This window comes from Entelurus aequoreus, linkage group LG19, assembly GCF_033978785.1.
Source record: "Entelurus aequoreus isolate RoL-2023_Sb linkage group LG19, RoL_Eaeq_v1.1, whole genome shotgun sequence".
NCBI classification, from domain to species: domain Eukaryota; kingdom Metazoa; phylum Chordata; class Actinopteri; order Syngnathiformes; family Syngnathidae; genus Entelurus; species Entelurus aequoreus.
The window spans coordinates 23,527,838-23,555,140 of record NC_084749.1 but is presented as its reverse complement, the minus strand read 5'-3'; the positions used below and the strand labels follow the sequence as shown (position 1 = coordinate 23,555,140).

Sequence of the window (27,303 nt, the reverse complement as noted above, 5' to 3'; positions counted from 1 at the left end):
CAAGCACAAATGAGCGCACGATTCGAGAGTAAGCGGGGCGGAGCTAAAGCAGCTAGTCGAAACAAACAAAATGGAATACAACAAAACACTGAACAGGAAGCATTAAGAGTAATATATTGCTAATTTGGTGGTTAATAACGTTACCTGTGAAGCAAAAATGCGACTTAGGTCTCAGAGAACCACCGTGCCCTACATAGCGACACCAAGGAAATCCCGCACACCTACTAGTGGCAAAGCAACACCGAGACGGACGCGGCTATCGGTTCCAGACAGTCCATTCGATGACAAGGTAACGTTACGTATTACTTGTTATCGTCACCGACTATATAATTATGTGTCACCCTAAAAGTAAGCTAAACACGTTATTGGTTTACTTTTAACATAGCCTAATGTCGCTTGACTGTGGTAGTCGTGCAAGGAAAGGCTGCTAGCTGGCATGCTAATGCTAAGGCCGAGAAGTTCACTACAAGTGTGTGCGTGTCATTCATTAATCAACTAACACATGTCACTGTTTAATTACAATCTGTATTTAAATAATCCTTCATTGTGATATAACCAACAATTGATCAACAGTACCTCTTTTTTTAAAACCGGATGTTGTAAGGAAGTGACCACTCAACTTAAAGTGCCACCAGCAGGTGGCAACAGCTAATGGTGGTCCCTACTGACTTTGAATGGACTTGACTTTTTCCCTTCTTTTCTGGACATTTTGTCCGCTCTATTAGCTGTATAAATGTCGGAGATCATATTATAGTGCCTCTACTACAGTGTGTTTCAACCTTTTTTAAGCCAAGGCACATTTTTTTTCATTGAAAAAATCCAGGGGGTCACTATCCCATCCTCGTCGCCATTGTTGTGTGCCAAACTTGTCACTTATTAGTTAACTTATTAGCAATCTAAGCTTAATAATACACCAAAAGAAAGGTTATTGTCTTTTTCTGCCTTTTATTCCCGCTGTTACTTTTTCCACTTCCAGGTGTCCAACACACAACACATGTCATCATATCCTGTGTCCCCCTGAAACCCATTACTACCGACCATGCAGTCAGATAGTTTATATCAATGATGAAATCTTAACATTGCAACACATGCCAATACGGCCGGGTTAACTCATAAAGGGCAATTTTAAATTTCCCGCAAAACTTCCGGTTGAAAACGTCTATGTATGATGACGTATGCGCGTGACGTCAATCGTTGAAACGGAAGTATTCGGACACCATTGTATCCAATGCAAAAAGCTGTGTTTTCATTGCAAAATTCCACAGTATTCTGGACATCTGTGTTGGTAAATCTTTTGCAATTTGTTTAATGAACAATGAAGACTGCAAAAAAGAAAGCTGTAGGTGGGATCGGTGTATTAGCGGCTGGCTGCAGCAACACAACCAGGAGGACTTTGACTTGGATAGCAGACGCGCTATCCGACGATAGCCGCCGACCGCATCGATGATCGGGTGAAGTCCTTCGTTGCTCCGTCGCTGGAACGCAGGTGAGCACGGGTGTTGATGAGCAGATAAGGGCTGGCTGGCGTAGGTGGATAGCTAATGTTTTCAGCATAGCTCTGCGAGGTCCCATAGCTAAGTTAGCTTCAATGGCGTCATTAGCAACAGCATTGTTAAGCTTCGCCAGGCTGGAAAGCATTAACCGTGTAGTTACAGGTCCATGGTTTAATAGTATTGTTGATTTTCTGTCTATCCTTCCAGTCAGGGGTTTATTTATTTTGTTTCTATCTGCAGTTAAGCCAGATGCTATCACGTTAGCTCCGTAGCTAAAGTGCTTCGCCGATGTATTGTCGTGGAGATAAAAGTCACTGTGAATGTCCATTTCGCGTTCTCGACTCTCATTTTCAAGAGGATATAGTATCCGAGGTGGTTTAAAATACAAATCCGTGATCCACAATAGAAAAAGGAGAAAGTGTGGAATCCAATGAGCCCTTGTACCTAAGTTACGGTCAGAGCGAAAAAAGATACGTCCTGCACTGCACTTTAGTCCTTCACTCTCATGTTCCTCATCCACGAATCTTTCATCCTCGCTCAAATTAATGGGGTAATCGCCGCTTTCTCTGTCCGAATCGCTCTCGCTGCTGGTGTAAACAATGGGGAAATGTGAGGAGCCTTTCAACCTGCGACGTCACGCTACTTCCGGTACAGGCAAGGCTTTTTTTATCAGCGACCAAAAGTTGCGAACTTTATCGTTGATGTTCTCTACTAAATCCTTTCAGCAAAAATATGGCAATATCGCGAAATGATCAAGTATGACACATAGAATGGATCTGCTATCCCCGTTTAAATAAAAAAAATTAATTTCAGTAGGCCTTTAAGTTCCCCTTACAATGGTTCTGGTATTGTCCTGTGACCCGAGTAACCAATACCTGACAGGCACCACCAGCAGAAAATGTTAAAAACGAAACTCAGTAGCCTATATTAACAATATTCCACCCACAGTCTGAATGCTTCTGTATATATGTTAGACTTAGACAAACTTTAATGATCCACAAGGGAAATTGTTCCACACAGTAGCTCAGTTACAAATGGGGGAAAAGATGGAAAGGACAATGCAGGTATAAAATAGACTAAAAGCAATATAAAATATAACATATATACGTAATATTTACATAATATATGTACAATATAGGATATATACTGATATATGTTTATATCATATATACAATATATAACAATTACCATGTACAATTAGGGCTGCAACTAACTAATTTGATAATCGATTAATCTGTCGGTTATTACTTCGATTAATCGATTAATAAGCGCGTAAAAGAGACAAAGTACATTTCTATCCTTTCCATTATTTTATTGGAAAAAAAAACAGCATACTGGCACCATACTTATTTTGATTATTGTTTCTCAGCTGTTTGTAAATGTTGCAGTTTATAAATAAAGGTTTATAAAAAAATTTAAAAAAGTAGCCTCTGCGCATAGCATAGATCCAACGAATCGATGCCTTAATTAATCGCCAACTATTTTTACAATCGATTTTAATCAATTAGTTGTTGCAGCTCTATGTACAATATTACAGTATATGTAACAGCTGCAGAATAAAATAGAGAGTACATCCAGCAGAAAATAGACATTATAAACAAAGAGAGGTGGCAAACATAGGTGTCAGGTAATAGACATCATCTATTGCTGTATGGCGAGTGATTATACAGCTGGATGGAGTGCGGAATGAAGGAGTTCTTGAATCGAAATGTATATAGTATAATATTTAATATTTAAACAACACATTCAGAACATTCGTTCTCAGGACTGGATTGTGCACCTTACCTCCTTTTGCACTATTTATTTTCTTTCCTTCCTATCCATCCATTTCCTACCGCTTGTCCCTTTCGGAGTCGCGGGGGGTGCTGGAGCCTATCTCAGCTGCATTCGGACAAAAGGCAGGGTACACCCTGGACAAGTCGCCACCTCATCACAGGGCTAACACAGATAGACAGACAACATTCACACTCACATTCACACACTAGGGCCAATTTAGTGTTGCCAATCAACCTATCCCCAGGTGCATGTTTTTTGGAGGTGGGAGGAAGCCAGAGTACACGGAGGGAACCCACGCAGTCACGGGGAGAACATGCAAACTCCACACAGAAAGATCCCGAGCCTGGGATTGAACCCAGGACTGCTCAGGACCTTCGTTTTGTGAGGCACGTGCACTAACCCCTCCCTGTGCCACCGTATGTAAATGTTGCATATTAAAATTAGAGGTTTATAAAGAAAAGAAAAAAAAAGGTGGTAGGGACTACTTTTCTCTCTGCCAGACAGCAACTTGATCTGTTCTGCAATTCAATATTGACACACAAACACAGAAATTATGATGTACCATGCAGTTGAGGCAAAATAATAGGATCACTGACATATATCTAGCTAATGGAGCTGCCAAAACATTCAGAAAAGAAAGAAAAATAGTAAAGTCCATTCAAAGTCAATAAAGATCACAGCTGCGACCAGTCTCACCAGCGCCCCTAGTGGTAGGGACCACTGGTTTCTGCCAGACAGCAACTGATCTAATCTGCAATTCAATAATAACAAATAATCTAAGTAATTATTATTAGGGCTGCAACAACTAATCGATTAAAATCGATTCTAAAAATAGTTGCCGATTAATTTAGTAATCGATTCGTTGGATCTATGCTATGCGCATGTGCAGAGGCTTTTTTTTTTAATTTATTTAAATTTTGTATTTATTTATATATTCATTTTTTAATAAACCTTTATTTATAAACTGCAACATTTACAAACAGCTGAGAAACAATAATCAAAATAAGTATGGTTCCAGTATGCTGGGTTTTTTTCAATAAAATACTGGGTAGGATAGAAATGTAGTTTGTCTCTTTTATCCGATTATTAATCGATTAATCGAAGTAATAATCGACAGATTAAGCGATTGTCAAATTAATCGTTAGTTGCAGCCCTAATTATTATATAGCGTGCAATAGAGGCAAAATAATATGATCTCCAACATATATCCAGCTAATGGAGCTGCCAAAAGGAAATAGTAAAGTCAACAGGGGACAACAGCTGTGCCATTGGCCATGACCAGTCTCAGTAGCGCCCCTAGTGGTAGGGACAACTGGTCCCAGGGCAGACCACGGAATCGGCTTCAACCTGCTGGATGATATATTGTCCCACAAATTATTGCCAATAAATTATTTTCAGCATTATTTTGATGCCAAATTTATTACTAATGTAATCATAATATATAATAATAAAAAATGCAAGTAACTTTTTCAAATGCAATCAACATACTCATTACTATAGTATTTGTTTTTACCAGTTTTATTTTTGTATTTGGAAGGTCAGTAACTTATAATTGTCCTAAATATTTAAATGGCTATAAAAATGAAATGGACCCTGAATTTGTGTTAGCAAACATTGCAATTCAGTAGATAGTGAACATTTTGCATTCAGCGTCTTTTGCTCCCGTTGTAAAACTTGTTGGGTGTTTTTTTGTTGCCATCGCTTTCCAACGATCTCGGCATACTGGCTTGTTCGTCTGTGTTGATGGACTCATGCTGCTCATTCGGTTTAAAGCGGAAATATTCCCACAGGGACATTTGGCTTTAAAATTGTCTTTTTTCCTCTTAATTATTGTTACTTGGTGCTGCTTCTCATTAACGTCCAGGGAGGCTCTGTTGGTGCAAGCTAGTGGTCCTGCCTCCGCCCCCCGGGACAAAGATGGTGGATGACTAACGAGGCTCTGTTCATTTAATTCTGCTATTGAAAAAAAAAAACACTCAGTTGATGAGAACGATGCACAGTGAACCCTCTTAAACCATATTTGGAAGCAAGAGAAGAAGAAAACAAACACACACTGCATTTTATTTTATTTTTTTCATTTATCTTTTGAGTAATTGATTTGACAGCTCAGGGCTATGTACGCACTACAATCATTAACTTTGAGGTTAAAAGGTTAAAAACGGAATTAAAAACAAGACAGAAAAACTGAATTTTGTTTATCGCTATTGTTTTTAAATGTATTGTTATCACCTCGCTCATGTGTGCTCCATTGAAGCGATCTGCAGTTTATACATTTAATTAAACTCATTAACAAAACATCAAAGCAACAAAATACTAATTGCGGCCCTAATGCATGCATCACACCACAACCAATAAACACATACACCAAATTAAGGCTGAAACGACGCGTCGACGTAGTCGACGTCATCGGTTACGTAAATACGTCGACGCCGTTTTTGTGCGTCGACGCGTCGCATAATGACGTCACACTACCGTCATGGCGAAGCGCAAAGCAGACGATCAAAGAAGACGATGCGAGCGGTGCGAGCGAGGGGGGAAAAGCATGCCAAAAGTGGTCAAAAGTGTGGAAGTATTTCAATAAACGGCCTAATAATGTTGTTGTATGCACACTGTGTCGAGCGGAAATGGCCTATCATAGCAGCACAACGGCTATGAACGAACATTTGAAAAGAAAACCATCAACTAGTCAATCGTCCGCGCGAGCATACGTTGTCATCATTACACAAAAACATGAATGTGTCATTTGTATCTGCTAGGGGTGTAACGGTACGTGTTTTGTATTGAACCGTTTCGGTACGGGGTTTTCGGTTCGGTACGGGGGTGTACCGAACGAGTTTCTAAGCTAAAGCTAAAGTCTTAACAAGCTGCTTTGCTCCGTCTGCCTCTGTCTCCGCACGCAGCATTGTCCCGCCCACACAACCATCTGATTGGTACACACGAAGCATTATCAGCCAATCAGCAGTGCGTATTCAGAGCGCATGTAGTCAGCGCTTCAGCGTGGGGCAGATAGGTGTTTAGCAGGTGAGCATCAGGCAGCGGACTCTCCCCAAATGATAATAAACACCTCCCAGTCAACTACTAGTAACATCACTATGAGCCCGTTGACCTTCTAGAAACTTAAACTGCAGCTCAGCTCACTCGCAATCCTGGCTTGAGGTGAAGGCTAATTAGCTCTCAGTTCCAGCCACATCGACCCCTTCTGAGCGCCTATTTTCAGCTGCTGGGAATATTGTAAACAAGAAAAGAACCAAAGCATGTAGACATGCTAACCTTTCTTCATTACAACTGTTAGACACTCACTGGAATGAGTAGAATTGGTTATTGTGTACTGTGTTGGACTGGATATTTATTTTGCACATTTTAAAAGCAATACTTAATGTTTACAGTGCTCCAGAATATTTCGTTTTGCACTTTTTTGTATTGGATGTTTATCTTTATTTTTGCACATTTTAAAGCAAAATAAGCAATACTTTTACTTTTGAAATGCTTATACTATTGCAGAATATTAAGATTTGCACTGGATGTTGACTTTTATATTTGCACATTAAAAAGCAAATAAGCTACTTTTAATTTTGTTAAATGTTAAAAGTTTTAAATGTTTACATTGTTACAGAATATTTAGTCATGTTGTTGTCAATGTTGACTGAGTGGCCATACTTCTTTTTTTTTGTAAATAAAAGCCATGCCTTTTGAAAAAACGGGCCTACATTTATTTTTTCATCTTCATTTTGAATAAAAAAATAATTGGTAAAAGGAAAAATAATCTATAGATTAATCGGAAAAATCTATAGATTAACCGATTAATCGAAAAAATAATCTATAGATTAATCGATAGAAAAATAATCGTTAGCTGCAGCCTTACACCAAATGTATGTTTTGACTGAAAAATCCTAACATCCACAACAATTATTTATTCACACACTTGCTTTCATAACCTATTGTTTGTAAAAATGAATGTAAGTGGTCAATGATGAAAGATGGCATCAACTTTCTGTGTAGGTTGAAGAGACACATGATGCTGAAGATATTCCCACCATGACGAAGCGACCGCTGCCCCGTGGTCGGCCAAGAAAGCGAGCCATTGCTGCAGATGACACCGAAGCAGGTGATATTTTTGCTCTGCACCCAAAAAAACGTTTACATTGTGATTATACACCCAAATACTTTTGCTCACATCCTGTCACTTTTTGTCATAATTTAGCCTTCAAGACTCCGACCAGGCCTACCTCGCACCCTGAGCACATACTGTCTGAGATAGACCCCGTCTCTCCTCATAACTCCACATCCAGGAAGATCTACACCCCCATTGTACGATTCCTCACACCAAGCAAAGAGAGTGAGTAAAAGCCACAGTTGCACCATCCTCCATTAAAGACACATTATCATGCCTGCTAGCTTTTTATGTTTTTTAATTTTTTTTTTCTTAGCTAATTTTTAAGAATGCCGTGAGCAATAAACATGAAAAATAGGTGTGTACTGTTGATATCAGGTTGATATTAGGAGTTGTGACATCACACTAGTAGCCCGAAAACAAATTTTTTAAAAAAAAGCTCAGATAACTGATAAAAAATTATTATTTTTTAAAACTCCAGTGAAGTGATATTACCCATTCTGTGGTGTAGAAGGGTTTGGGTGAACATATCAAGCACTCCTATCTCGGATGTTCCATACTGCCCCTAAGATCACCGGACCTCACTGCTCATTAGAGGAAGACATCTCGTGTGGCTATCAAACCAGATACCCTGCAAATACTCAGGGAGGGGGGTGGGGGGGAGAAACCCCACCTGTTTTCGACACATCAAACCTCACGAGCCAGCTACTAGTATCAAACCCGGAAAAAACAGTAGCTATCAGTGCCTAAATCCGTTGCTAAGTGAATGCAGACCACCTGCAACAAGTGCTTAGCGGTAAAATTGTGCAAGTAACATCCTTGTTAGTAATGAAGCGTCCTGACAAAAGCACACAGTCTGACGCTGTTTTTTTAACTGTAATGCCACACGCCAACGGCACCGCAGCACTGGCCTAAACAGTAGCCACAACAAAAACAACACAACACTTTCACATGACTGTAACGAGCGAGGTTGCATTCAGGAACACCCGGAATTTTGTGCATCAAACATTCTCAACTCAAGTAAGTTGTTATTGGCACATTCTCCATGTTCTGTATTGCTTCAATAATTATGATGACTTGTTATGGATTGTATTTCTTATTTTTTAATGTATTAGTTGGTTATCATTCAGTTTATATCACTGAAGTATTTAAGTTACTAGTATGTTCAACTCAAATGGCACAACATTCCATAAAATTAAAAAGGCATTTTCTTTAGGTTTTTTACAAAAATGTGCATGTTCTTACACTTTTTTTAATTACCAGTTTGGGCCCCATTTTTAAACTGCAGATTTGGCACTATTACTGGTTAAAATATCCATCTTTAATCAGCACACTGATTTATGGATGTAACGTTAGCTCAGTCATAGTAGTGATGTCAAATTATAATTAGGACACATTTAAGTTAAGTTAAAGTACCAATTATTGTCACACACACACACAAGGTGTGGCAAAATTATTCTCTGCATTTGACCCATCACCCTTGATCACCCCCTGGGAGGTGAAGGGAGCAGTGGGCAGCAGCGGTGGCCGCGCCCGGGATAAATTTTTGGTGATTTAACCCCCAATACCAACCCTTGATGTTGAGTGCCAAGCATGGAGGTAATGGGTCCCATTGTTATAGTCTTTGGTATGACTCGGCCGGGGTTTGAACTCACAACCTACTGATCTCAGGGCGGACACTCCACAGGTACTGTTTGTCAAATCATTCATTGTTTCACTCTTTCTTACCTCCAGGTGTGCACAAACTACAGTCAAATCTTCATTTAATAAATCCACCCATCCATAATAATAGACATAAATAAGGATCAGTCTTGAGAAGCAGTAAGTTATGTTTGAAAAAAAAAGTATTGTGCATCCCTAAACAAAATCAAAGCAAATATGATTTAAAAATAAAATGTAAGTTTATTTTCTTTATTTTTTGTGGGGGTTTTTTTAGGTAACATTGGCCACACGCGAAAAGGGGATATGTCCATTCATGTTAGACTCATAAAGTGTCCAACAACTAGGGATGATACTCGAAACCGGTTTTCCCGGTTGTTCGATAAGAAAAGAACCGAGTTCTCGGACTCGAATCCCTTTTTGAGAACCGGTACCCGTTATCGAGACCACTATAGTAAAGAAAGAGAGTTGGTTCTTTATTCGAATCCCTCGGAACGAATCCAGTCCCGACCAGAAATGCTCCGTGTGACATCACAAGAAATGACGTTACGTAGCTCAGTCATTAGGCGCAGATAGCGAAAGCAGGAAAAAAATGGACGGGAAAAAGCGCTCCAAGGTGTAATAAAGTTCAAAACAAAATGTATAATCCAATGAATAACTTTACTGAGAGATTTAGCAGACTACAAACGCATGACGAACACTTTTACGACCAACCGGAAACATAGCAACGCACCTCCTTTACGGCAGCTGTCGCAACGTTCTTAAAGCAACCGCAGCACATACATATATATACAACACATCTCCATTTTTTAACTTTTGTTTTTCTTTCCTTGTAAACAAAACCAAATCACACTGTATATGTGTTGTCTGTCTAATTATAAATAATGCAGACGAGGCGTGTTGGCTGAGTTCTTGACGTTTACTTTCACAGCGTGCTCATAACCTCATTCATACGTGAAGACATGCAACACTTTTCGGGGCTACCGCGCATGCTCGTCACTCCCGTTGCATGCTGGGTATTGTAGTTGTTATATTCCCCAGCTCATAACATCTTTCCCCCTATAAAGAAATAATGGTAACTCAAAGTGTATTTCTTTTTTTAGCTTTAACTTTTCATTTTTTAGCATTGTAACCACATTTGCAAACAACTTTTCTCTTCATAGAATTTTCTTTCAATAAAGAAATAAAGTGCAAAAATGTCAAAGCATCATAACAAACAGTTATGTCAAATAGCAGCAGAAGTGCACTTTTTGGAGAACTGTATTATTTTCAGTTTTGTGCCCAAAGGACTGATTTTATTTAACACTATATTATAATTTATACACCTATAGTGATCACAGAGACAGGTTGTTTTTGTGTTACTGTATATATTTGTTTTTCTGAAAAATCCCACTTAATATACTTTGGGTAACAACAGTCAATATTTATTTATTTGATTTTATTTTTTTAGGGGGGTAACAGTCAATATTTATTTATTTATTATATTAAATTGTTTTCTTGTATAATATAAGTGAGCTTTTGTTAAACCAATTATTGTGTGGTTTTTTTCCATATACCACAACCTATCTGGACTCGATAAGAGAATCGATAAGGAATCGGTTCGATAAGAGGATTCGATAATAGGCTCAAACTCGATAATTTCTTATCAAACATCATCCCTACCAACAACACCAGAAAAGTCGCTAGATATATCACTAGTTGTTTTTTTTTTAAAACAAATAATACAAAATCTGGGGGAAGACTTAAACCCTCGCTAAATATAGTGCCAAAGTCGCTAAATTGGCAACACTTTTTGACAGGCTGATTTACTACATATGAGGTGTGTTAGAACAAATTTACAATACCATCAACTGTACAGAGCTGATACTCACAGTCCAGTTATATTTTTATGACCGAAGGCAACTGGTAGTACCAACTCAGTTTGTGTTTGGCATCCACAAATAATTGAATGTTTGGGAAACTGTCCTTTAAATGTATTGTGTATATATGCAGTATAAATCGTGGTTGTTTATTTATTTGGTTCAAGACACAGAGTCACTGCAATATGCTGGGCAGTCTTTCGCTTCCGAGCCTGTGCTTCCACTTAGTGTTAAATAAAATAAACTTCACCATTACTGAACTATTTTACCCTACTTTGGACCTAAATCTTCCATCAAGTATTACATCTTCTTTGACTTTTGTTTTTTTTATCTCATTCACTAGTCTCTTGTACGTAAATCAGTGGTTTGTGGTGAACACTATTAAGCAAGAGAATATGCTTTTTGTTATTTCAGTATGCAAATGTTTTTTTGTTGTTTATTTTAATCCAGATTACAAGAGCACAGAAAATAATGTGTTGATGAGCCCTGAACAAGGGGTATTTGGTTATGGCTCCGTTGAACTTCTGGTGGGAGAGGACGACGACCACATCTTCAGTCCGTAAGTGTATCACAAATCTTGTTTTACTGCTTTTTAAAGTTTCATTATCTCCTAACAATAACACAAATATATTGTATGATGATTTCATTCATTCTTCACTATCACCAACACATCTACAGTAATTAGGGGTGTTCTAATACAACTTTTTAACTTCCGATACGATACAGATATTGCAACCTTGAATAATTTTTGATACTGATGTCAATCCGATACGAAATCATACCAACATGTATTACTTATTTTGTAGTCAGGGTCCTTGCAGGTCTTATGCAAGACTATAATGAATACAATTTAAGACCCATTTTACATCCATACTGATAAAGAAATACAAGGACATGAAGGAAAATTGATTTGGTTCATTTACGATACAGTAAGGGAAAGAAATGTAAAACATATTTGTGATTACGTGGTTTATGCAATAACTGCCAGAGTGAATTGTTGGAGTGCTAACTGGAATGGACTGCTTATGTTAAAGGCTAATATTTTATATCCATGCCAATATATTCCGCTACACATTTTTTTGGTGTATATTGGATCTGGACACCCCTGCATCTAATAATTTTTTTTTTTCTAGCTTCACTTTCATTAAGAACCTGCCATCACAGTCCCAATATTCCCAGCCCAGATTGCCTGACATCCCTCCAAAAACAAGGAGCACCCCTGAGGCCACGCTGGTGTTAGACCTGGTGAGTTCCACCATCTGCACTATAATGCTCTTCGTCCATAGGAACCTTTTGGCTGTGGCCTTACCTTAATTACAGTTCAATAGTAAAAGTTCCCTAATCTAGTTCAAGATTTACAGGTTGTGTCTATGTGTAATTGTGTATCTTAAATTTTTTTATCTAAGATTGTTCTGTTTTCAGGAGGAAACACTGGTGTTCAGCTCTCTGAATGTGATTGAGAATGCAGAATACACATTCCACACAGCTTTCCAGGATAATCAGTACAAGGTGAGCCTCCCACTCACTAACTCAGTTAGGATTGGAGATGTCATGTCGGGCTATGGTGGTTGACTTATGGTTACACAGGATTTTATTGTGGTTGACGCTTTAGTGCAGTACTTGAAGGCAGCATTTAAAAAAATGGTGCATATTGATACATTTTAATATTTAAAAAAAAAATGCATTTATTTCAGTACTGCAATTCAAAAAGTAGAACTCTAAGGCTGCACAATTATTAGGGCTCCAAATGGCACGCGATTTCACAATGCATTGTGGTTCTGCGGTGGCCATATTTGTTGGCCAAAGCTTTTGTTTACATGGTTATATTGTAATACTGTAACCACAATAATGTGAAAGAGCGCAACAAACTGGATTAAAATGAAATGTACAAAACAAAAAAATCAACGGGCCATATTGAGGCAAACTGTATACAAAAAGGAACATTTGTAGAATTGATCCATATGAGCACATCCAGTGGACAAGAGATTGTCTATATTTTGTCAACGGAGTCAGTTTTGATTTCAGAAAGCAAAGTCTATTAAAAGGAAACTGCACTTTTTTGTTTGAAATCAATCATTATGAGAGAAAAGAACACACGTCGTTTTTTGGGAGTCAGCGTTGTGGTCTTCAAAGCCCTTTAAAACTACTTCAAAACTCTCCATCAACCTGTTACAATCAGGGGTGCACACAACTTTTATTGTGAGCTACTCGGGTGAGTACCAGCAGATGGTGTTTGGTACTCACCCCTTATTAGGGTTTCCCCCAGCTTGCAATTTACATGTGGCGGTGGGGGCATTGCTGGGGGTGTGGTCAATGTGACGTCATAATTTGCATTGATTGATTGATAGATTGATTGAAACTTTTATTAGTAGATTGCACAGTGAAGTACATATTCCGTACAATTGACCACTAAATGGTAACACCCGAATAAGTCCATCGGGGTCCATTTAAATTGATTCATGATACAGATATATACTATTTTCATAATACAGTCATCACACAAGATAATTGTAGATGATGTACACACATTATATATATATATATATATATATATATATATATATATATATATATATATATATATATATATATATATATATAAATAAAATTTTAACGGTAAACGTAATTTACATACATTTAAAAACAAGTCTTTGTTTTTGGTAATTAGTATTAACATATTTTTATTATCGTTTTGCTGTATTTTTCAGAATTGTTGTTATTGTACAATGTAACACGGGTTGTAAGTGGCAGCTGCTGGTCTTTCAAGTAGGGGAAGCTGTTTTTTTGGCTACTCTTTCAACACGAGTACAGTCTCCAATAATAGATACAAGATATAAACATGCTAGATTTTCCAAAGAAAACTTAACTAAAAATAATATATAATAAACTCCATATCAACAGGAACAACGGAATGAAAGTTGAAAAGTGTTTTGGCAGTGTTTTATATTTCAAGATTGCTGATTCATTCATTTTGCTGTCTATCAAAAAGGGATTCAGCCCAGACAGGTCAGCAAATCATGCGGAAGCCCGGCGACCCCTGTTCGATCACTCTTATTCATTCACTCAGCATTGGTGGGCAGGACAAAGTCGAGCATTCATCCAATGAATGTCTAATTTGGCTGCAACACTGTGCTCTAAACAAAAGTTAAACGCATCCCAATGCATTTAGTCAATGAAATGCAAACACAAAAGAACATATTTGACAACTTTTTTATTTTGGGGGGAAACTGAACTTCCTTGAAGACTTTCGCAATTGCCACTGCTGTATATCTGGCATCACTTGTAACAACAATGCGGGTAAGAGAAGTCCATAACTTCAGGACAAGGATTGGCTCTAATGGCTGGGTGGATCTGGCTGGAGTGCAAAGCGTGGCTGTGCGCATTTCGCCAATGTAGAGCCGCCGCCCCATCACCCAAGCCGCCATCCGCCGCAGCAAAGGTGCAGCAAAGCGGCCAAGCGGGCAAAGCCTTGTCTTACCGCTGAGGCTCCAGACACTCGGATGCGTCTTGATTGCAGTTCATCAAAGTTTTTCGGTGGCCACATTTTCTGCACATCACTAGTAAATAGTGCGTGAATAATATAGGCTATACAGGCTTCATATAGGCTTCATATAACATATTGCTCTGGTTCCAGTTGACGTTTCTTTGCCGGTGGTGAAACGCCAGAGAAACGGCTTGATGTCTGGTTTTTTTTCGGCATTTAGTTGATGATAAGAAACATGTGTAGATGAAATGAGGTAGTCCTGTTGATACCGTGACAGTCATGTACCGTACGCATATGCATGGGGTAATTCAATCGACATTACGCATTCCGATTTTTTGGCGCGTACGCATACCTGCAGACACATTCATAATAATATGTAATATGTACAATATTTACAGTATTTTGGTCATTTCATGGAATTCCTCAGCGCATTTATTTTTGTTTCTGCAGTAGCACTCTTATGACTCCCAGCAATAAATGTGTGTTCTACTGTACTTTCGGAAACAAACGCTTGCGTGTGTTCTAATTATGGCAGACTTGGCAACAGACAACGAAAACGACTAATTTTAGACAAACAAGGATTCCCAACCTTATATTTGTGGCGCTGAATTACGGAGGATGAATTGCTGGTTATAGAAGCTTAGCGAGTGAGAAGAAAGGCTGAAACATTGGATCAGACGGAAGCTGAGGGAGTGAGGTCGGTGTGACTTTGACGCTATAAATGTGGAACTTGGAGCCAAGCTATGCAGACAGAAATGGAGTGCTTACCAAAACTATCTGGAAAAAATTTCCCCGGCTAGCTGGACAAAACGGGAAACTGTCCATCGAGTGAGTCTCTATAATATTGATCATGGTACATGCAGCTCATCATCGTTCAACTACAGTACATATGCTGTAGGGCTAGCTGTGTGGTCATGTTTTTCAGTCAGTACAGATTTGTGTCCAATCGCTTTGTGTTGTGTATTACAAACTCAAAAGCCATTCAGCTGTTGACACATTTGCTAGCTAGAAAAAGTATTCCTCAGTGTTCGCTCTTTCAATAACAATGTCGCCACAGCTTGGTTAATATACAGGTTACCGATTCGGAACGTAAATTAAGTACTGTTGCTGGTTTCTGAATGCATTTTTAAACTGACTTAGAGGCAGAATGGATTGCTCCCATTCGCTGCATTGCTAGCTACCTAGAACAACCCAATTTTTACAAATATTAGAATACGAAAAAAAACCTTGAGTCCCCTTGTCTCTCTTAAAGATTGTGCAAAATTTACAAAAACGGTGCAGTTCCCCTTTAAGGCTCGTTGTCCCCCGTTCAAATTAAGCGTAATCTACGGCTTTCATCTCTTTAGTTTCCGACAGAATGTGAGGGAGCTCAGCCTCATTGCATAAGCAGGTTTCCCTGAAAAAAGAAGCCAGGTATTACTTTTAAATACTTTGATCACTGCTTTACTGCTCTGAAAATAATACTCATTCATTTGTGTGCTTACCCATCACCAAAAGTAAGAGACAACATGCTTTTTTCCAAGATACTGTATGTTGTTTGTAGCCCGCAGCTAGCTTGGCTAACGCTAACATAGGGCTGCACGTTTATGGCCAAAATAATAATCAAGATTATTTTCATCAATATTAAAAAACACGATTATTTTCTGTTAACTATTTTATTGCACTTTCTATTTCAAACAGTATGTGAATTTAGCTTTTATTTCAAAATGAAACTATAAAAATAATAATAAAATAAAATGTACAAAGGACAAAAGGCTAAGTACTATAAAAATATACCATTGCAAAATGTGATCATAAAGTGCAAGCAAGTAGAAAAAATGTTTGAAAGGCACATACAAAGGAACACATTCATTGTACTGCTCACAGTATATTTAGGATATTTGTCTTAGTCCAAATAAAACATTACGTTCGTATTTTGGTGTGTCTTTGAGAAGTGGGTGGATACGGTGTCCATCGGTGCACGGTTGATTTGACAGTCGTCTGTATTTTGGCCACTCCTGTTTTTGTGGTTGTTCGTCGGAGCTGTGCGCTGATGGCAACCAGCTTTTCAGTGCGGGCAAACAATAGCAGTTGAGAAAAGAAAATAAGTGTTGTTTATGCTTATCGTGTCTTCGCAACTCAATAATTTGTTTGGATGTGAACACCATGTGTGTTTATTGTTGGGTCATTGGGAAACGAGCGGGAGTGCCTAGAGAATAGCGAGGCATGGCTGATCTACCTTCAACTTCTGTTGTCACTCACTCTTACTCGCTCTCACATGAGTCTACTGTCGGTCGCCCCTTGGTGGTTGGCTGACTGTTGGTTGTGAACATGCTTGATTTGAAATGCAGCAGAACCTGTTTTTTAAATGTTAATATTGCCAACTATCACCCTAATTTCACCGTAGCTGCGAAAATTTAGATCATTATGCAGCCCTACGATAACCGCCTACTAAATGCCATGTGTGGAACTGAATAAAACATGCTTTGATTCAAACTTACCAGTCTGAAAATACCGTGAACACACCAACATGTACCAGGTGATGACATTAAAAGTAATGTTTGATAATCTCACGGGTGCTATCCAGGCTATTCACCGTCTCTTTATTAGCTCACTAACCCAAGTTCCTTGATTTGCTTTCACGCTGGAAATGAAAAAAATCTGACCAAATCGGTTTTTTTCTTGAAGCGATCATGTCAACGATAAACGGTGCTACATTTTTGTGGAATGTTTTGAACTTGTTAAAGAAATGAACAAAACTTTAGCACAGTCTTGTATTCAGCTGTGTAAATAAGCTATTTAAACGCCTTTAAGACCCACAATGCATTGCGTTTACTATGTCACACTTTTAAGGCCTATTGAATTTTAATCTTGATTCTTTTTTTATGGTCCCAAAGAAAACCATCAAAAAGGGATGAATAAAGCTAAAGGAATCATGTTATGGGGGAAAAAAGCTGTAATGTTAATACTAATAATGAACAAAAGACAAATGTTTATTTTGCCTTTAAATTTGACTTTCATTACAAATTACTTGACGTCACGTTCACTCACCCCCCTCCCGTTCCCTAATTTTTACCTAACATAATGAATTAGGGGTTCATTATTGATTAAAAAAATAAAAACCTGATGATTATTTTGTCCATAAATGTGCAGCCCTACTCTTATATTCTATAAATTCACTACACACTGGAAAATAATTAAATGGTGTATTTCCTAATGATTTTGATGGTTACAGCTAATAAAAATCCAAAATTCAACATCTTGCAAAAAAAAGAAAAAGTATGATTTTGCAAACTACTGATTTGTGCTTTTAACAGCTGATGAGTTGCAAAAGCTTCCTGAGCCTTTTTGGGGCCTGTTTGTCAGAATTTAACCAAATGAAAGCATTTCTGCACCGTAGTATGAGTTATTGAGAAGACCCTGTGTAGTGCGGAAAATTAAGATTGTGTAGGTTTACCACTATACGAAGTACTCATTTTTTATGGTATGTTTATTGTAACTGAGACAGACAGAATATAATAAAGTCAACAAAGAAAAAAATACATTTATAAATTAATTCAATTTGCATTTTGAAAAGACACATTTTGTTATAGTTTCAAAAGAGGGCGCTTTTAGATATTTTTATTTCTATCAAAAATGTTTTTTGTCCTGTGCTGTCGTAAAAACTGGTAAAAGACTGACTCCCACTTGACTGGTGTGTTGCTAACAGGTTTACATGATCCTGCGACCACATTTAACAGAGTTTCTGCAGGCCGTGGCAAAAGTCTATGAGGTAGGTTTCCATGTTCCCTGTGTCTAATTTTTTCAATATTTGATCATATTCATGTCCTGCTTTGAATCCATAGCAACAAAATGTGCATGTAAATATTTGAGTCAGTCACGGTAGCTTTAGATAACCTTAGCAAACCAACCTCATGTTGTTAGTGCACTGTTTAGAGTTGGGTGCTGTTGTTACAATGCAGTCTTTGTTCAGGGTGAGATACTTCTACTACCGTACATGCCAGGGCCCAAATGTTCACAGGAAATCTGATTGGATTTTGGATAATGAATTGGATCAAATCTTGAAAATGGGTTGTTCAACACCAAAAATGGATTCTGAAATCAGATTAGATCACATAATCCCATTTTGGTTTTCACCTGAATCAATCCCTCAATTTGTGTTGTACAAAACTTTTTAATAGGTTTGGGATAACTTTGATCCAAAAAATTCTGGATTATTCTGATCCCAGCAGTTTGTCTTGCATGTCAGGAAAAAAAAAATAATTTAAGTCAAATTCTAAATGGTGAACTAAAATAGCATTCATCATGCAGTAGATATACATTTTTTTTTGGAGAATTTTTCAACCCCTTTTTTATACCATACAGTTGAAATGATAGACTATCTAATAGGGTTGACGGATATAGACGATACACGATTTAAAGGATATAAATTTATTTATATTGTGATAATGCATGTTAATGACACATTCTAGCTGTGTAACTGTCACGCAAATTTGACAGCGACAAGCAAACAAAAGCGTCCTCAACACACTGTAGCATTCTTGCTAGCGGCTAACATCCCTCCACAGTACAAAGCCACTTCTAAGTCAGCAATGCTCGCCTCCATTACAGCAAATAGATTAATTATCTTCCAAGTATCATCCCCAGACGACAAGGAATAGCTAAACATGCTAGTCTACATACGGTAGGACGATAGGCTAACTGCAAGCTAGAGCTCTTGAATAAACAAAGGTGAGCCGATCGATCCAAATATTGACCGTAACAATACCAAGTAAATTATGATTATATGGTCGATGGTCTATACCAGGGGTCACCAACCTTTTTGAAACCAAGAGCTACTTCTTGGGTAGTGATTAATGCGAAGGACTACCAGTTTGATACACACTTCAAAAAATTGCCAGAAATAGCCAATTTGCTCAATTTACCTTTAACTCTATGTTATTATTAATAATTAATTATATTTTCACTTAATTGAACGGTTTAAAAGAGGAGAAAACACGAAAAAAAATGACAATTAAATTTTGAAACATAGTTTATCTTCAATTTCGACTCTTTAAAATTCAAAATTCAACCGAAAAAAAGAAGAGAAAAACTAGCTAATTCGAATCTTTTTGAAAAAATTAAAAAAAGAATTTATGGAACATCATTAGTCATTTTTCCTGATTAAGATTAATTTTAGAATTTTGATGACATGTTTTAAATAGGTTAAAATCCAATCTGCACTTTGTTAGAATATATAACAAATTGGACCAAGCTATATTTCTAACAAAGACAAATCATTATTTCTTCTAGATTTTCCAGAACAAAAATTATAAAAGAAATTCAAAAGACTTTGAAATAAGATTTAAATTTGATTCTACAGATTTTCTAGATTGAATTTTAATCATAATAAGTTTGAAGAAATATTTCACAAATATTCTTCGTCGAAAAAACAGAAGCTAAAATGAAGAATTAAATTAAAATGTGTTTATTATTCTTTACAATAAAAAAGATAAATTTACTTGAACATTGTTTTAAATTGTCAGGAAAGAAGAGGAAGGAATTTAAAAGGTAAAAAAGGTATATGTGTTTAAAAATCCTAAAATCATTTTTAAGGTTGTATTTTTTCTCTAAAATTGTCTTTCTGAAAGTTATAAGAAGCAAAGTAAAATAATTAATGAATTTATTTCAACAAGTGAAGACCAAGTCTTTAAAATATTTTCTTGGATTTTCAAATTCTATTTGAGTTTTGTCTCTCTTAGAATTAAAAATGTCGGGCAAAGCGAGACCAGCTTGCTAGTAAATAAATACAATTTTAAGGTCCTATATTCCGCCCATAAAACCATTCAAATACTGCCAACAATACTCCATTTAAATTTTGTGACTTGAATATTAACCAATGATTAGTGATATTGTTTTTATAAGCGCTAAAGCAGACAAAGTATTTATAGCGGCGCCATGTTCTCTACCAGCTGTCCCTATGTTTACATCATAGGGTGGTCTGCTGATTCTCCGCTTCCTAGCTCCCTGTAAGTTTATTCTAGATCATAAATCATGCATCTCACCTGGACAGAAGAAGTGTAAGTAGGTATTCCAACAGGTTGGTACACTTTGACAGCCATTTAGGACCCGAAATTGCAGAGGACGACACGAAAAGACGCTAGCCTTCGCTTTGCCCATTTTAAGCATTAATTTCATAGACTCATCACAACGTTTGCTTTTTTTCTTCAACACTGTTAACTACTCACTGCAGACTTCGTGAGAGCCAAACAACATGATAAAACAAAGACTTCTTGTACAATATCTGCTCTCACTAGGATGCCAACTAATGGGGTAGCCATATATTACCGTTTAGATGAAGAATTAATCATAGCCCTCGCAAAGGGTTGGAAAAAAAAGGTGAGTGCAAAACAATTGTCTTTTCGTGACTTTCTCGCCATCTCAGGATCTGGGTTGTCTGTCAACGTTGACCAACTTCTTGGTTGATGTCCACATCCTTCTCCTATCCAAGTGAGAGGCATGATTTATAATCTAGAAATAACTTTCACCAGCTAATACACCAGCCATACAGCAATAGATTATATCAGTCTATTATCTGACACCTTCTATGTTAGCTACTTATTTTTGTTTTTAATGTCTATTTTCTATTTTCTGCTGGATTTACTCTCTATTTTATGCTGCAGCTGTCACATGTACTGTAATATTGTACATGGTAATTGTTATATATTGTATATATGATATAGACATAATATATCAGTATATATAGTATACGTTACATATATTATGTAAATATTACGTGTATATGTTATATTTTATTTCGCTATATTTAGTCTACAATAAAGTACTATTTATCTATTTATACCTGCATTGTTCTTTCCATCCTTACACTTTCCATCATTGTGACTGAGCTACTGTGTGGAACAATTTCCCTTGTGGATCATTAAAGTTTGTCTAAGTCTAACATGCGATGCATCAGCTCACCGGCTGATGATGTCAATACAGCAGCATAAGCTAGTTACCTCTCTGTGATCAATGCGTCACTAAAAGTAGGTTCTTAACGTTACTGCTTATAATAACAATATCGTTAATACTTGGTCAATATTCAGGTCACAAAATGTAAATGGAGTATTTGTGCTTTTGGCATGTTTTTTTCATGGGTTTATTGGTGCCCATTGACTCCATTGTTAGCTGACTTTTATTTACATTAATTTAGGAGTTAGAATGCAATGAAAAAATACATTCTTGTCTCTCATAAGGATTGTGAATGATATGCAAAATTCCAAAAAAGTTTGAATGTGAAGCACATGCTATGTATATAATTGGTATTTGCTGTTTTTTTTTTACTTTGTTATGGGGCAGATATTGTCTGACGTCAAAAGATATTGAAAATAGGGTATACTACTACTACTTTCCGTTTTCTTTTTGTTTCTTTTAAATACACTTTGAGTGACCCCATCCTTGCTATTCTTCCAGCTTTTTTTACACACCTAGCAGCTTTCAAAGTAATATGAAGTATAATGTGAGCACCGGATTTGGTAATCTTGAAAAGCTTGGATCTGGATCAGACTAATTCAATCCACCTCTGCTTTGAACAACTGGGATAAATGTAAGACGAATTTCGTGATCCTGAATGGCAAAAAAGGGAGATTTCGAATAAGAATCATTTAGATTCAGACTACACCTTTTTGAACAACTGAGCCCTGGTGTGTTTGAGGTGTGTTAAGTAGGTACGATGAGTTACTATGCATCGCACCGCCTACCGTACAAAGTTGTACAGACACCCACACAGTCCCATTATAATGTGTTTATGAGTGAGGGTGAACAGGTAGCGCCATAACCAAATGAATGTATGAGACACACTATACAATAATTCCTGAAGCAGTAAATTGAGCCTGTTGTTGTGTTGCTGGTATTGAATTGTCTCCATCTGTTCTTGTGTTCCAGCTCTTTGTTTACACCTGTGCAAAGAAAGAGTACGCCGAGAAGATTCTGGAAATCCTGGATCCGCAGAGGAAGCTCTTTCGGTATTGATACTCCCTGAAGATCTGCTTGCACTCGTTTTCGTAAACTCTTCGCATTTTGTAAGAAAGAAATAACTCAGTTGACCTAATATTTTGTCATTGCAGCCACCGTCTCTACCAGGATGAGTGTGCCTGTGTCCTCGGGCACTATGTCAAAGATCTCAGCATCCTAGGGAGGGATCTCACTAAGATTGTGGTTCTGGACAACGCACCTCACACATACCCCTACCATGTAAGTAGTACACTCATGTGTTGTTATCCATCTCGTTGATGTTTCTCCAGTTGGTTTCAATTTTGTTTTTGCAGCTGATGAATACCCTTCCCGTCAAGAGCTGGTCTGGAGAGTCGGAGGACCGAGAGCTCCACAAGCTCATCCCGTACATGGAGAAACTGTCTACAGCGGTTTGTCTGTTTTCATATTCATTTTACACCGGGGGTGTCCAAAGTGTGGCCTGGAGGCCATTTGCAGCCTTTGACTCGTTTTTTGTTGTTTACAGGCCTGGGCTGCAGTGTTTGAAATAAAAACAGAAACAATGCACAAAGAGAAAAGCCTAAACTTTGACATCACTAATTAACTTAATAATAATGTTATTATTAATTAAATAATTATTTAATTATTACTTTCAACTAGGAGTGTCCCGATCTGATATTATCAGACATTGGTTCAAAATCAGAAAAAAAACAGGTTTTGTATTATATCAGCTTGTATCTAAAACAGGTCTTCAACAGGAGTCCGCCCTAGGGCTGTGCTATTCAACTGGCAGCCTGGGGAAATCATGCCCGGGAATGACATCATACTGGCCCCCGAGTTCGGTTCAATACTTGGGAGACAAACATTTTTGCATCAAATGTCTAAAAACTCTAGAGTGCTTCTGTTGTACAGAGGAACGTGAACCACTGTAAATACATAGGCTGATCTTTGCATTGACATTTTAACCTTGCTAGCAAACGTGTTTTCAAAATTTTCCTCCTTTTTGGCAGTTATATATTTTTTCAATAATGTGATTTATGTAACAACGTTGTTGTCGTAGCTTGTTTACTTCAGATGCAGTCAGTAGTCATTTGTTCAACTTCTTTAGTTATACTAGTGGTGTTCCTCAAGGTTCCAATTTAGGTCCTCTCTTTTTCATCAGTTGGGCTATTCAACTCAGGGCCTGTAAGTTCAGTTCAAAAAAACTATTATTACTTCACTTCAACTAAATGACAGCACAAGTCCCTTCCAGACGGTTAATAATAAATAGGTTAGTGTTTTTCATACTTACTTACAATTGTCCTCTGTTTGATTGATTTGACTCGATCAAGCTTTTTCGATCATTGCACACTACAAAATAATGAACACTTTCATCAGTTTGGTGTGCTGCACGTTTGTCTGCATGTTTTACACCCAGTAAAAAAAAATGTTATCTGTAAATCTCCACTCTTTACACTTCACTGGTGTATTTTATTTCCCACAGTTGTGAATAAAACAGCAGGTTATCTCTTGCAGCAGCTTCTTTCCCACTTCCACATGTTGTCATCCAATCTCCTGTGTTTTTTCAGGAGGACTTTCGGGAGGTGCTGAAGAAGAGGAAGGACCACTTCCACCGGCTGCTGTCGGAGGACTGACACGACCAGATCCTCCCACTTACCCCAAACCTCCACTTTGACGACCCTATTTGACTCCTGCAGGTTATGTGTGCATTCTTCCTGCTTTGACTTTGAAAGCAGAACCGGCTCCCAGTTCTCTAACGTGCACCCCTGCTGTGTGGTGGTGGTGGTGGTGGTGTTAGTGGCCTCCTGTGTCTCACTGGTGACTCTTAATGACACCTCTGTATTTCATGCTGCTGCACTGTTAGGCACCCAAAACCCCGTGTCCAAAGACTCATTCCACAGGGCAATACCCTGAGATGAAACTTGAAATGTTGTACAGTATATCATTTTCCTTCTTTAATTTATTTGTTATATTGCAAATTACATCACTTTATCCCCAATTATTTTTAGATCCAATTTTAATCCAATAAAATAAAACCCTTATAAGGGGGGAACTAATTTGAAAAGTCTGTTTGTTTCATGTTTGTGTGAAATAGTCGTGGCATCTAGCAACACAGCTCATAAACAAACAAGTGAAAATGAAATGATACATTTGACCTCCTCTGTCCTCTCAACGTCGCACTTGGGTCATAATTTGTTCTCGGCTTGTTGCTACAGTTTTCGGACCTCTCACTTTGCTTTTCATCTAGGATGGTTTCTTTAAAAAAAAAAAACTTGAAAAAACAAGTCTGTAAAAATAAAACTTGACTTCCTGTTCAGCAGGAAAAAGCTAACAGAGCAGCTAATGGAAAAGCTAAGTGGGAACAAAAACATGAGTTATTGCACCTTCAGTAGTACAATGGCTTGTCACTGTGGGGTGCCCTTAAAGTTACTACAGCTATACTCTTGATGGATGACTACTTCATCTTAAAAGCATAACCTTTTGTTTTCACACTTTTGGCCCAGAAAGTGGTGCAAACCGTCATCTTGGAGTCCCATCGTGTATCCCTACAGCAGACCTGGGCAAATTAAGGCCCGGGGGCCTTAAAGCTTTTCAATCTGGCCCGCCGGACATTCCCAAATTTTTTTTAGATGTTTAAGATGTAAAGTGTAGCTGCCATTATGATGTGCAGTGATGTTTTCTAATGACCGTAAGTCTTCAACTATACTAAGTCTTTCAATGCTTGGAATCTGCATGATATACTAGTTACTATGGTCATCTAATTAGTTACTATGGTCATCTAATTAGTTACTATTGTAATCGACGTCACAGCAACTCAGACGAGGTACCAAGCACTGTTGGGCGGGAGGCGTTTCCACAGACGTGGAAGGAGATTTTCACAACAAAGTTCTAAAGCTTAGTCATATATCAGATGTATCAGATTGTAGGTGGGTTTATTTTGTACCCTTCGCGTTCATATTTCACTGTTTGTTGCATTTTTGTTGCGTTTCACTTGATTGTAAAATATGTCGATTGAAAGGGGGTGTGACATTCATATTTTGTCAATATTCAGTGTTTTATCGTTCATAGAAAGAAAAAAATTCCATTACGCTTTTTAAGGTGGTCTGTCATGGCGTTTTTAGCATTCAATCAGACATTATTGTGAGGTTATGTATTAGTGTTCCTAAAAATAGATATACCGGCCTCCAGACACTTTTTTTTCTCTAAATGTGGCCCCCGAGTCAAAATAATTGCCCAGGCCTGCCCTACGGAGTACATAAGTTCACTTTGTATTCCTACCCTATTTCTGTGTGTATGCCACTTTTTACATGCGAGTCATGTGACTTTTTAGTCATCTACTCATCAGTTATTTAAGATGACCAATTGTTCCACTGGCCTGAAGCAGAACTTTTCCTTATAGAAGTTAAACATCCATTCATTTTTGAGTGGGTACAGCTACTGTATATGTTCATTGTAATTGTCATGTATAAAAATACTATTACTATGGTACGCCCATGCAGAAGCGTTTTATGAAGGTGGTGAGCACGTCAAGAAAGAACTGCTAGCAAAAGTTGGTGTCTTTTCCAACAAGAGTCTTCAATAAAGGTAAAAGAGATGCAATTTTAGTCATCATTTATATAAACTTCACATTGGAATATATTTATTGTCAATAAAATGTGTTTTGCGTTTATAGTTTTGGGTATCTGGAGCAGACTACGGTGTTTGGATTTACATTATATCTTACGGGGAAAATTGCTTCTGTTTTTGTACGATTTGGTTTTTGTCTGAACTTTTGGAACAAACGTAAAAAGTGATGTACCACATTTTACATAAACTATATGAATGAATATATTACGCAACACAACACATTCGTCTCACCACATTGCGCTTAAAATTCTGCGGTTTTACCCCATCACACTTTTTTTTTTAAATTAAGCATATTGTGTAATTTTTTAAACTCCTAAATTAAGAATTTTCAAGCATAAAAATGTCTAAATGAAGGAAAAATACCAATATGACAGGAATATTGGCCATTAGATGAGACCAAACCAATCAGAGCATGCTGTTCAGTAACATGGCCACTGATTGGCTCTGGCAGCATTACTATATCGCAGTGGTTCTCACTTTTTTCATCAGGTACCACCTCAGAAAAAACTTTGCTCTCCAAGTACCACCATGATGACCAACATTAGAATACAGTAGCGTAGTAGGCCTACGTATTCATTAATAACTAAGTACACTTTTTGAAGGTATATTTAATATTTTTGAGCACTATAAAATCACACACAGTTTGAACAGTAACACTGTTTTACTATAGGAAAATAAAAGACTACATTAATCAAGTGTTTCTTTGGCATACCACTATATGGAGCCTGTGTACCACTCGTGACTAATGGGTGTTCTTCCATGTCTAGTGAGCTCTCATTGTGTTGGAAAATGTATTAGGAGGTCATTAAGGGGCTTTTTTTTACGCTCCAGCTATGAAAATATTTGATTAGTTTTTAATGATTTTTACCTCATGGGCGTTCACTTAATGTGGCCATATCCGGAACCAATTAACAGCGAGAGGCGATGGCGAAAATTGCTTTGGTTTTTGTACGATTCTATTTTCGCCTAAACTTCTCGACAACATGAAAACCGATGTATTACTTTACATAAACAATACAAGTTCAATCAATCAATCAATGTTTACTTGTATAGCCCTAAATCACGAGTGTCTCAAAGGACTGCACAAGCTCTGTGGCCTAGTGGTTAGAGTGTCCGCCCTGAGATCGGTAAGTTGTGAGTAGAGACAGGCCGATATTATCGGCTGATAAATGCTTTAAAATGTAATATCGGAAATGATCGGTATCGTTTTTTTTATTATTGGTATAGTTTTTTTAAATGTTTTTTTTATTATTATTATTATTAAATCAACATAAAAAACACAAGATACACTTACAATTGGTGCACCAACCCAAAAAAAACTCCCTCCCCCATTCACACTCATTC

At 37.5% G+C, this 27,303-nt stretch overlaps 1 protein-coding gene across 1 annotated transcript; it reads left to right on the top strand.

Moving 5' to 3' along the window:
- ctdspl3 (CTD (carboxy-terminal domain, RNA polymerase II, polypeptide A) small phosphatase like 3) lies at window positions 1-25,900 on the top strand. The gene is made up of 11 exons (XM_062028134.1): window positions 1-289; window positions 7,269-7,374; window positions 7,471-7,605; window positions 11,349-11,457; window positions 12,032-12,143; window positions 12,321-12,407; window positions 18,071-18,133; window positions 22,285-22,364; window positions 22,467-22,593; window positions 22,668-22,763; window positions 23,901-25,900. Exons 1-11 carry the CDS (start codon window positions 158-160, stop codon window positions 23,964-23,966), a joined length of 1,113 nt encoding a protein of 370 aa, XP_061884118.1. The 5' UTR covers window positions 1-157; the 3' UTR covers window positions 23,967-25,900.
- Window positions 25,901-27,303: the final 1,403 nt, after the last annotated feature.

Coding starts and splice junctions, on each gene's coding strand:
- ctdspl3 (XM_062028134.1), top strand. CDS start 158: ATGCGACTTAGGTCTCAGAGAACCACCGTGCCCTACATAGCGACACCA. Junction 18,134..22,284: donor CCGTGGCAAAAGTCTATGAG/GTAGGTTTCCAT, acceptor CTTGTGTTCCAG/CTCTTTGTTTACACCTGTGC. Junction 22,594..22,667: donor CTCACACATACCCCTACCAT/GTAAGTAGTACA, acceptor TTGTTTTTGCAG/CTGATGAATACCCTTCCCGT.